This window comes from Aphelocoma coerulescens (genome assembly GCF_041296385.1).
Source record: "Aphelocoma coerulescens isolate FSJ_1873_10779 chromosome Z unlocalized genomic scaffold, UR_Acoe_1.0 ChrZ, whole genome shotgun sequence".
NCBI lineage: Eukaryota > Metazoa > Chordata > Aves > Passeriformes > Corvidae > Aphelocoma > Aphelocoma coerulescens.
Window position 1 is genome coordinate 10,310,387 of NW_027184085.1, and position 11,897 is coordinate 10,322,283.

At 58.1% G+C, this 11,897-nt stretch overlaps 2 protein-coding genes across 2 annotated transcripts; one reads left to right on the forward strand and one right to left on the reverse strand.

The window, feature by feature from the left end:
• Window positions 1-2,723: 2,723 nt before the first annotated feature.
• On the reverse strand, window positions 2,724-6,558 carry LOC138103608 (killer cell lectin-like receptor subfamily G member 1). Its single transcript, XM_069002030.1, has 6 exons — window positions 6,485-6,558; window positions 5,934-6,044; window positions 5,343-5,426; window positions 4,589-4,737; window positions 4,244-4,347; window positions 2,724-3,764 (listed from the first exon to the last, which is right to left on the reverse strand). Exons 1-6 carry the CDS (start codon window positions 6,531-6,533, stop codon window positions 3,569-3,571), a joined length of 693 nt encoding a protein of 230 aa, XP_068858131.1. The 5' UTR covers window positions 6,534-6,558; the 3' UTR covers window positions 2,724-3,568.
• A 1,308-nt stretch (window positions 6,559-7,866) lies between these two features.
• LOC138103510 (uncharacterized) lies at window positions 7,867-11,458 on the forward strand. The gene is made up of 8 exons (XM_069001839.1): window positions 7,867-8,716; window positions 8,829-8,903; window positions 9,019-9,096; window positions 10,045-10,095; window positions 10,175-10,210; window positions 10,297-10,341; window positions 10,532-10,675; window positions 10,761-11,458. Exons 1-8 carry the CDS (start codon window positions 7,867-7,869, stop codon window positions 11,096-11,098), a joined length of 1,617 nt encoding a protein of 538 aa, XP_068857940.1. The 3' UTR covers window positions 11,099-11,458.
• The last annotated feature ends 439 nt before the right edge of the window (window positions 11,459-11,897 follow it).

An 11,897-nucleotide genomic window follows, 5' to 3' on the forward strand; every position in this document is an offset into this window, starting at 1 on the left:
CTCCCCTTATCCATAGCCCATTGTTCCCACAGCAGCAGGCAGGTCAGACAGGCATCACCTGCCCTCAGTAAATCCCGCCTGGCTTTCCCCACCCATCCTGGATGATCACATGCCCAGCAGGTGTGCTACATCTTCTTCCTGGTATCAAGGCGGGAGAACAAAGCTCAGCTCCAGACAGGTGATGTAGGGAGCCAGCAGCAAGTAGTGACAGAGGCAAGGGGCAGCCAGGAAAGCTAACAGAGTCCTCAAGGGGACACCAATGACACCACCTTACCCACCTTCACAAGGTGCAAGAGGCCCCTCCCAAACCCCCCTCAGAGGAAAGCAGCAGAGGTGAGCTGGAAGGCTGCTACAGACATCCCCTTGTTGAGGAATACCTCTGCTCCAGGTAGCTGGGCTGGCAAGCTGCAGTTAGAGATGCAGATGCAAGTGGAGATTGAGCTCTGGGTGGGAGCCCAGCGCAAGAGGCTGTGAACTGGAAACCCTTGGGATAACACAGGGCAGGAAGATGGGTGGTGCCAGACAGGTAAAGGGACACCGAGAGACACAGTAGGAGCCGGGGACTGCTGACCTTTTGGATAACAAAGGAGAGGGGTGACTAAAGCAAGGTGGATGGACGGAGAGAGGGGGTGGGAGAATAGGACTGAGGAAGAAGTGCAAGGCTTGAGCACAGGCAGACAGTGAGGGGATAAAAGCCCAGGGGTTCCTTTGCTGGGGGTCCCTCCTCAGAGGAACCATCTCGAGCTGTTTCTGTGTTACTGCGCCATGAATAAATGGCTTTGTGGAATGAGATATCTGAGACTCTTCCATGGTGTGCCAGTTTGGCCAAATTTAGAAATATATCCTCTGAGAGAAGGCAGGTTACAAACCACCCCTCCCCCCACCAGGTTCGGGGAAAAAAACCTTTTTCCTCGAAGGAAAGTGAAAGAGAGAAAAACTATTTATTTAACAAACACACAGGAAAAAAAATACTAATGCTAAATAATGAAACTTCTTGCTGTAGAGAGAAAACCTGGGAAAATTTCGGAGTCCTTCCCCAGATCTCTCTCTCCCCCTCCTTGGAGCTGGGATGGGGTGATGGGCCCCCTCCAGGGCCAAGGCCTTGGTGGAAATTCCTCCCAGTGTATTCTGATGTTGAAACCGTCCAGCAGAGAAAAAAAGGGAAAAAAACAAAGTCCCAGGAAAACAAAAGTTCAACTCTCCGTATCTCTCCGGAGAAAAAGAAAGCTGAAAACTGGCTGGAAACCAAGCAGTGCTTCCTCCTGCTCCCACTCCCACCACAGCTGAACGCAGAGAGCCGTCTCTATCTCTGTGTGACCTTGAACAAGCTGCAAACTGCTTTGAAAAAGTTTTGCTCGGTTTTTCCTCCCCCTTCTCAGGCTCAGTTTAAAGGCATAGAAAGGCACAAAATTAATTTCTGGGCATGGGGCAGCGATAGGGGATACACATCATAGAGTCACCCCAAGACACATGGGAAACCTGGGGTTGAATCAGCAAGGAAACCTGGTCTAACTGTGTAAGTGGGGTGTAGGGGGAGCCTACACCTGTGGACTCACTGGAGCTGCCAGCTGTGAAGAGCCTTTGGTCCCTGCAGTGGGAGTCTCTGGCAGTGGGAGTGTGACTGCCAGAGTCTCTTGAATGCTCAGGCTGGGAGGATTCCTAAACACTTTCCCTGGGTCACAGGAGCCAGAGCAGGGACTGGGGATGTCAAGATGGCCATGAGTGTGGAACACAAAAATACAGCCTCTTTTCTACAAGTCTTGTTTTAAAATGCAGACACTTCTACCCATGGCTGGTGAAGGTGGGAGGGGTGCAGGTGGCCAGGATGGAACAACTTACTCGTTATACAACTTCCCATACAGTCCCTCAGGTTTGTCATGATGATTTCAATCACCTGCCTGCACAAAATGCTGGGAAGAGAGAAGCTGTTGACCACCTGCCCCATGCCCAGCATCCTGCTGGTGCCCAGGAGCCCCGGGTCTGGCTGTGCTCTTCCCTGTGGACTGCCATGGTGGGAACCTGGGGCCACAGCGGCACCCCAGCACCTCCCCAGATACTGCTGCTGCTGGCTCCATGGGGCTCTGCAGAAATCCACCCTTCTGGGGTGACACAGCCCTCCCACTCTGTACCATTCATGCTGGCCTTGGACCTTGGACCAGCAGTCAAGTGAATTTCCCTGTGCAGTCATAATGGCTGCTCAACCAGATCTTCTTTTCCGCCAAGATGAAGAGACACTTGCTCCTGTAGGGCACCCAGCCCAAGGGGCAGCAGTCTAGGGACAAGATGAGTGCCCATGGGCATCACCCCATGGTCCCACTGCCATCACCCAGTGCTCACCCTGTGCTGGGCTATCCCTGTGGCAGTGAAGGCAGCTGGGTTCTCACACAGGCTAGACTCTGACAGCACCAGCCCCAGCAGCAGGTTCTTGTAGTGAATGTCATCCTCACTGGGGTCTGCAGGGCAGGTGGGGGCAGCAAGCAGGGGCCTCAGCAAACTTCAGGTCAGTGTGGGCCACACTCTGGGCCATGCAGGCAGCTGGGCAGCAGCAGCAGCCCAGGAACCCAGTCCTGTCCTTCTCCATTGTGGTCAGGTGGCAAACAGTGGCTAAGACCATACTGCATGGAGACACATCTTCATACAAAGAAAAGCAGAAGTAGTTGCTTTATTTGCAAAAAGTGGGGTTTTTTTCCTGTGTATGATCTTGCTTTAGGGGGTGGGGGGGTGAATAAGGTCCCTTCTGGGGAGCATGCTCTGCACCCAGGTCCCCAGGCTGTGAAGAGCCCAAGCCCATGGGTACAGGCCACTGCAGGGCTACAGTTCCCCATGCATCACCTTCCCCCTCCCAGTCCTGCTCAGGCTGACAGGGTGCACAGACTGTGGGGGCTTGGTCTTTTGCATGTGCTGGGAGGGAGTCCCAGCAATGTCTGTGCCACAGCTGCAGGCTGCTGGAACAACCCAGTGGTCTATGCCAAACCCGGAACAGCCTCTGGGACCAAACAACTCCAAATCAAGCCCCAGCAGGCCTTTTAGGCTCTCACACATCACCCAGCCTCAAAACAAAGTGAGCGTGTTTGCTGGGACCTCCTCAGACTTGGCAGGCATCAGCAAACAAGCTGCTGCCCAGCCCAAGTCCTCCACGGGGCTGCAGAGGCACAGAGTCACCTCTCAGCACCATGCCCCAAGAAGTAAAAACCCCAGGCAGCCACACAATCAGAAAGCCCAGAGCTTTCATGGGACTTCTGCCAGCCTGCACAGGAGTTGCCTCTCACTGCCATGAGGATGTTCCGATTGCTGCTGGCTCAATGCTGGCTCCTGGCCACACAATAGCAGGTGCAATTTCTCACTTGTCAGTGATGCAACTGAGTCTGAGAGCTGGAAGATGCAACGCCATCCTCCCACCCCCCTAGCCCAAAGCCAGCTGCAGTTGCTGGCAGAGTTTATTGGCAAAGTGCAGAGTTCTGGGGGGTAAAGAGGTGTGGGCCAGGAGGCAGCAGAGCTTGGGAATGCCCATGCACTGGGGTCAGGCAGGGAACAGGGTGGTGGCACAGGCTGGGGGTCCCCATGGCCATCAGGGCCTCACACAGCTGTAGGTGGTGTTTCCCCAGAGGAAGGCAGGAGGCGAGGACTGGAGCCACTGCAGGGTGGCTGCACTCTGCTTGCAGACCCACCTGAGGGCTTCTGTGCATGGGCCACCTGACAGTCCCAAGCCTGACACCCTGCCACAGGCCTGGAAGGACCTGGTGTAGCGCTGGATTGGGAAGATCCTGCAAGGGAGAGAGTGGGATGGGATGAGATGGGATGGGCAGGAAGAGCTGAGGCTGTTCCATCAGCAACTGCAGCCAGGGACCAGACACTGCACAGAGATGCTGTGGGGGCAAAGCTCACCCTCCCCATGGAGCAGAGTCTCCTGCCAGGCTCCTCCCAATTAGGCCACATGCCCTGATGCCCCCAGCCCCACTACTCACAAAGCACCCCCGGGTCAATCCTAGCAGGGCTCAGCACCAACCAAACCGAGAACCCGCTTTTGGGGGATCCCCTGCAGCCCCTCACCCAGAGTGTGGGCACCAGGGTCAGGCCCCTGCTAAAAATTGCACCTCCCTAAAATGCCCCAACACAGTTCTGGGAAGAAAAGAGGTGGCCAAAACATGGAGCACATCCCTGCATGCCTGTCCCCCTTTCACCTCCCTGAGCCCTGATGCTGGACCCTCAGCAGCCCTGGCTGGGAACAAGCTGACAGCCTCACCCTTCCAGTGTGGTGCCATCCAGCCACTTCCAGTCAGACCTGAAGCCATCCTGCTTCAGCCCCACATGAAAGACCTCCATGTTAGCTGTGCGCACCAGGAAAGCCTAGCACAGGAGAGGACCCACATGAGCTCCCTGGGAGAACACCCAGCCCAGCCACACCATTAGTGATGGGGGCTGTGCTGTGTGGGCACAGCATTGCCAGCTCCCTGCCTGGAGGCTTTGTTAGGCTTTGGGCCCGGGAGCTGAGACAATGCTGTGGGTGGGTGACAGCTGAAGGACTGTGAGGTGGTCACCAGGACAGCCCAATGTTCACAGGGAGTTGGGACAGTGTGAGTGCACTCACCAGGGTAGTGTTGGCTTGGATGGTGACCAGCTGTGCCCCTCTGGAGCAGCAGTCCTCTTTGCTCTGCTCCCAGCTCTTTCTGGCAGAGGAGAAGTAGTAGCACTGCCCCGCATCCCAGAACCAGCCAACTGGGCAAAACTGGCATCGCCCTGCACACGAGAAACACAGCAGCTGGGATGGGGCAACTGCCACCAGCCCTCAGCCCAAAGGACAGGAGAGTGACAGTGGGCAGTCAGGATACCAACCAACCCAGTGTGTTCGTATGTCTGCCCCACTCCTGCCCTTACTTGGGAGCCCAGCTCCAATGTTCCAGTCACAGAGCCCTGGGAAGAGGGGCTAGTTACAGAAATGTGCTGGCATTAGGCAGGGCAGGGAGCTGCACGTTTGGGGTGGTGATACAAACACAATTTCCAAAGTGCTGGGAACTCAGTCAAGGTTTCAGCTGCACCAGAAGCTCATGCCATCTGGCACAGGGATGCTGGTGGCATCCATGAACCTGGTGCTGGTGGTGTGCCCAGGTAACATTGAGCTGTCTGGGGTCGTCTTCTCTAAAGGGGTCCCAGCAGTTCAGCCTGTTCAGCAGTGCTGGGGGGAGCTCTCCATGCCATAAATCAGGGGACAGGCAGCAAGGGTGAAGGAATATGTAGGGATGGAGCCCAGGAAAACATCCTCAAGTATGGACAGATCCCGCTGCTTGAAAGAAGCAGTGAGGCCCTCTCCAAAGCTTATCCAGGAGCCCAGCAGGCTCTCTTACCTTGCACTGTCTGTTTCCCATAGCTGGGGCTCTCCTCTATGCTCCAGGGACCGTGGATGCAGCTCGCTTGTTGTTGTACTAAATCTACAGCAGAAGAGCACAGGTGTGTTCCAGCAACTCCAGGCTCCTGCTCCCGGCAGCACCCAGTGTCCTCTCCCACAGGACAGCCTCGTGGCTGTGGGTAAGCTGTCCCCTGCTTTAGGTACACCAAGCCTGCCAAGGTCCGTCCTTGCCCTTTCTTCTGTGCTTGGGATCCCTCCACACAACAGGCTTTCTGGGAAAGTGCTCCTGTCTTTCGGTTTCAGTATCAGTGCTCTCCCTCCTGCCTTCCTTTCTTTGCCATGTGATGGAGTGGCTTTCCCCAAGCCCAAGCTGTCGCCCCAGCTTCCTTTTCCAGACGTGTAGGTGGTGTCTTGCCTCACCAATTTTCCTGCTTGCCCCAGAACCCTCAATGCCCACAGCCCCAAGCAGAAAGGCCCAGCTCCGTGGGGAAGCTGCAGCTCAGTCTGTTGGTACATAAGTGCTATGGTGCCAGCCCTGACCTCAGGGCCCCCTCTGTAGAGATCCAGGCATGGGATGGCCGGTACTTACAGTGGAAACTCAGGCTGACCAGGATGATTTGTGCCAGCAGGAGCATCAGGGAGAGGAGACCCAGGCTGAGGGCTGCCCAGAACCAGGGTATGTGCACTCGCTGCTGAGGAGCTGAGAAAATGAGTTAATGTAGACCGGGGCCGGGGGGGGGATTGGAGGGAGCAGTGGGGAACCTTGAGCCAGGAAATGTCTGCAAATCCCAGGCGGGACGTCAGGAGGCAGTGGGGAAACCTGGGAAAAGTGGGGGAGAGCCTGTTTGCAGCAGCTTGACTGTCCTAGAAATTATCTGCCTGCACACAATGCTTGGTGGGGAGAGCAGAGAGAGGGATGTCTGTGCAGTGGCATGGGGGTGCAGTGGGCATTCCCTGCCCTTGAGCCCCTCCTGCCCCCCACCCTGAGAGCAGGCAGTCTGCAACAGCGCTGGAGAGGAGCTGTTTGAGAGAAGGCACCCAAAAAGAGGGAGTGGGGTAAGCAGGTCTGGGAGGACATTTCTGGGGAGGGCAAAGGGCTTCAGGAGGTCAAGAAACCTAGAGAGAGCTGAGGGTCATTACCTGGTGTGGAGGGAAGGCGCAGGTCAGCATACATGACACCCTCTTCCATCTCTTCCTTGGTCTCCCGCTCTGCAGCCCACAGGGGCAGTGGCAACCCTTTCCCAGCCCAACTTCTCAGACGGGTGTGATGCAAAATGGAAAGTGTCACTTCCTGGTGGGGCCCCCAGAGGCACCACCTGAGACAAAAGCCCGGGGGTGTTGTGTGCCAGACACCTGGGGCAAGGGGCAGCCCTGTTGAGGCCAGCATCCAGGCATCCTGTCAGGAGGGAACCCCACGCTCCTGGCTTTGGGGCAGCACGCAGTGGGAATGGCTGCTAGCTCAAACATGGAGCCAGGGCTGGGCTGGGCAGCTGAGTCATGGAGTCATAGAATGATTTGGGTTGTAAAGAGCCTTAAAGATCATGTGGTTCCAAGCCCCCTGCCAAAGACAGGGACACCTTCCACTAGATCAGGTTGTTCAGAGCCCCGTCCAACCTGGCCTTGAACACTGACAGTGATGGGGCATCAACAGCTTCCCTGGGCAACCTGTGACAGTGCCTCACCACCTTCACAATCAAGAATTTCTTCCTAAAACAGGGAAAGCCGTATGAGAAACAGCTGAGGTCAGTTGGTTTGTTCAGCCTGGAGAAGAGGAGACTGAGGGGAGACCTCATCACAGTCTACAACTTCCTCAAAAGAGGAAGCAGAGGGGCAGACACTCATCTCTTCTCTCTGGGGACCAGCAACAGGACTCAAGGGAACGGTGTCAGGGAAGGTTTAGGTTGAATATTAGGGAAATGTTTTTCACCCAGAGGGTGGTTGGGCAGGTGGAACAGGCTCCCCAGGGAAGTGATCGCAGCACCAAGGCTGACAGAGTTCAAGAAGTATTTGGACAATGCTCACAGGCACATGGGGGGATTGTTTGGGGTGTCATGTGCAAGTTCAGGAGTTGGACTTTGATGATCCCAGTGGGTCCCTTCCAACTCAGGATATTCTGTGATTCTATGACTATTATGTAACCTAAACCTGCTCTCTGACAGTTTGAAGCCATTCCTCCTCCTCCTATCACTACACATCCTTGCAAAAAGTCCCTCTCCAGCTCTCTTGTAGTCTTTCAGGAACTCACGGCAGGGAAAGCTGCTTAAGGTCTCCCCAGAACCTTCTCTCCTCCAGGCTGAACAACCACAGCTCTCTTGGTCTGATCTGCGCTAGGCACTGAAAGGGAAGACTGGGTATCCTTGGGGCACAGGACACATGTCCATGCCCCTCTCTCCAAGGAGCAAGGCCACTGCGTGTTTGCCTACAAGCCCCCTGTTTTTGCATGGGGCTGCAGCTGCATCTCAGCCCTGGAAAATGGGGGGCCTGGGTCCTCCTTCCCTTGCCCAGCCTCCAGGGCTGCCGTGATGGCCATCCCTGCCGCGCCCTCGCGTGGGGGAGGGACAGAGTCCTCCCGACCCCCCGGGAGCCTGCGGGCAGACAACGACCCCGCTCCGAGCTGGCGGCTGGCGTTCTCTGGGGGAGGCTATCTCGTCCCGGACTACGTTTCCCAGCGGCTCCTCCCGGGGCTGCACATGCTCGATGCGGCGCCCGGCGCCTCCCGGCAGCTCCCGGCGCGGCGCCCGGTGCGGCGCAGGGGCGGTCGGTGCGGCTCCCGGTGCGGCTCCCGGTGCGGCTCCCGGGGCGGCGCCCGGGGCGGCTCCCGGTGCGACCGGCAGTGCGGCGGTGCCCGGGGCGAACCCCCAGGGCGACCACCGGGGAGGCTCCCGACGCTCTTGGTGCGGCTCCCGGTGCCGCCCCCGGCGGGGCATCCTCCCGGTGCGCCCTCTGGAGCGCACGGCCGAGCCCCGGCGCTGCTCCGTGCCCGCCGCCGGCCCGGGCCCGAGCGATCCGGGGCAGCCTCGCCTCGGGCCGGCAGCATGCCCCGCGGGCGAGCCTGGACGCAGGCGGAGGTCAGCACCCTCCTGTCGCTGGTGAGGGACTCGGGTGAGGCCGCCCTGCTCATGGCCTCCACGTCGCGACCCAACGAGGCGCTCTGGCGGGAGATCTCCCGGGGTCTGGCGGCGGCCGGCTACGGGCGCAGCGTGGCCCAGTGCCGCTCCAAGTGGAAGGCGCTCAAGCAGGCGTTCCACTCGGAGCGGGAGAGGCGCCGGAGGGCAGGACAACACTCTCCCCGGCTGCCGCCTCACTACCGAGCCATGAAGAGCATCTGGAAGGCGGCCGGGCGGCCCGTCTTTGGCGAACGGAGGATGCCAGGTGGGTGCCGGGAACGTGTGGGCTTAGCAGGCTGGCTGGACGTGGGGTGCTGGTGGAGCACTGGTGCTGCGTGGACACCCAGGGTCTGTTGATGGTCTTTCTCGTCCCCTAGATGTGGTGAAGCTGCCCTCCAGGAAGCGCAGGTCAGCCCTTGCCACACGCTCTCCATCCTCACGAGAGCCACCAGGTACCTGTGGGCTCACGCAGCCAGAGTGGGACTTGTCCTGGCTGCGAGGTGGCAGACACCCCTCTTGCCCCAGTTACTGAAGCTCTTTTCTGCACCCCTTCACCTCCTTCTGCAGAGCACGACGTTGGTGAGGACACCCCCAGCACACTGCTGTCACCAACGCTGCAGTGTGCAAAGGACGAGCCAGAGAGTAGTAAGTACTGAGCTGCCCTTCTGCACCGAGCTGCACGGCCCCGGCTCCAGCCCAAGCCCATGCCAGCATGATGGGAATGGGAGGCGTACAGGATCAGGGGATCCATCACATGTCCCTCAGCAGGGATGCTCAATGATGGGTGTGTTGGGACTTCTGTCTCCGAAAGCTTTGGCTCCAAACCAGCCCCAGAGCATGAGGGGATGGGGATGGCTGGGATAGGGCAGGAGGGGATCCCAGCCTGAGGGCATGACTAGGCTGCTGGCTTCCCTATGGCAGTTCATGAGGCGAGAGATCTGGAAGGGACAGTGGCCCTGATACAGCGCAGGGATCTCTCGTGGCTGGTAGCACTGCAGGGCATGTGACTCCCTTTCCTTCAGCAGTTCCTGGCTTCTCACTTGCACAGTAACACCATAAAGCTTCGGATGAGTTAGGGCTGTGTATGAGGGCCAGAGCTGCCTGCAGCTTTCCTGCCTTTCGGCCCACCCAGGTGTGTATCCTGCACACCCCTGACTGTTCACACTCCCGGGGATTTGGCACTGAGGTGATGCAGGATACATCCCTGAGCCTGGTTTGCATGGACGCCCCAGCCAGCCTCCCACACTGGGTAACTACCTTCTGTCTCCCCAAATTCCCCCTGCAGTTTCAAGTGGATGTGGGATTCTCCTTCACTTCCAGTCCTAGTCTGTTGTGTAGTGTTGCTGCACGCTGCTCCGCCGCTGCTGCCTTCCAGCCCAGAGGTGGCTGCATTGCAGTGGTGGGTGAGTGACTCCTGCTTTTGAACCTAGCTCTGAAATGCTTTGGGGCCCTGCAGGGCGCTCTGGAGCTGTGGCTAGGGCATGTCAGGCTGTGGGGCTGGCTGGGGCAAGCCGGGCAGACCCTGGGCTGGTGGTGATCCACCAGCAGGTCCCTTCAGACGTCGTATCTCTCCTCTCTGCTTTCTCCCAGCAGCTGGTGGGGACCACGTTACTGGAGTGCCACCCACGCCCCCCACCATGCCACGTAAGGCTTTCCTTGCCCTGCTCAGCCCGCTAAACCCCCTCAGCCACATGAGCAGGCTCTGATATGGTTCTCGTTGCAGATGCCAGTTGCTGCTTTCCTCCTCTCTCCCTCCTGGGTGAGTACCATGCCCTGGCTACCATGCTTGTGTCCCTGGGGCAGGAAATGGCTGCTGCTCACAGGCTGTGTCTGCTTTCCTTCCAGGCTGTCGCACTGACCTGAAGCAAGAAGGAGCTGAGGGAAAGGCCAGTAAGTGTTGGCAGCTTTGAGCAAGTCCTCATGCTCCAGGGCACAGCTCCATCCTGTCCTGCCGGTGGGAAAGGCATGGGCTCCCAGAGGCAGTGGCCTTCCAGGGCTCTGTGTCATGGTTAAGCTGAGTTTGGGCCTTGAGTGTCTCTATCACTCTGGTTGTTTCCTGCATGCCAAGCTTTCGTGACAGGTTTTCCTGGTGAGATGTCCCTGGGGATGGGAAGAGGAAACCAAATGCTGCCACTGGCTGCCGCAGCCACAGGCTCCCATGGGAGAGCAGCCATGAGCGAGCAACCAGCAGCAAGTGAAGATGCATCAGACTCAAGCCTGCATGGTGGGTGATCCCTGCTGCTTCCCAACAGCCTCACAGGGAGCTCTTGGAGCCATGGTGAGGTGCCACTGACCCCCTCTCACTGCAGGGTCTGGCGTGACAGGCTTGCTCCAGAATGTCCAGCACCTGCTGGTGCAGATCCTGCAGACATCACGGCAGCAGCAGGCACTACTGGAGAGCCTGGCCAGCGACACAGTCTCCCACCTCCACCTCCTCTCCCACAGCCTCGTGCAGGTGGGCGAGACCCTGCACCAGCTCCTGCTCCGGCCGCAGACCCATCCTGGCCCCATTAGCCACTACATCCCCCACGCGCCCCTTTTTGAGGGTGGCCCCAGAGTGCCCTACTCCCCTGGCGCTCCCCACACTTCCCCAGATCACAAAGAGGAGCCTCAGTTGTCCCCTGATGCCAGGTGCATCCCCCCATGAGTGCCACCATCACTGGCCCCAGGAGCAACAGCTTTGCTACAGAGCCACGGCACAAATCTTTATAGCAGAGGTTCCAGATATTTTGCAAGTTTATACTAGAGAGACATTTCAATAAAATTAAAAATAGCTTTTCTACCAGTGATGACAAGTTGACCAATTCTTTCCCCCTCACTGGGGAATGTTCCCCTTCTCAGTTTCGAGATGAGCACGAGGGGAACTCAGCTATTTACAGACTCTGAGAAACTCCCAACCCACGCAGCACGGGGCAGATGTACTTTGTCTACCCCTTCCAGCAGCGCCTGGGGTGGGCATCACCCTTGCCTGGGCAATGTGCTGCTGGGCTGTTGGAGCAGAGCAGGGCCACTGCCAGGACTGGAGGCCAGGAAGCCCAGGCTGCATCCTTCTCCAAGGGAAGAGGCTGGTGTGGGTGATGCTGGGCTGGGGAGGCAGTGTGTGCAGCAGCCGTGGTCCCTTGGTGTCCAGGTCCGTGGCAGGTCCCTTCCAGGGGACAATCTGGGGCTTTCACCGCCAGTGCTACAGACTTGCCACACGCTGCAGTGAGGCCCTCCTGCTCCAGGACGGATCCTCCTGCTTCAGTACAGGGATCACCATCAGGTAACAGTAGCTGCAGCCATGCCACGGCCTCTGACTCTTGGCTGCACGCCACCACCTTCAGCAGTTCAGACACGTCCTCCATGGGGATGGGGCGATGTGCCATCTGCCTCCAGAATCTCTTTGTCACATCCAGGGAGAGGAGGTACAGGTCATGTAGACATCATGACAATAGTCCTGCCATGCC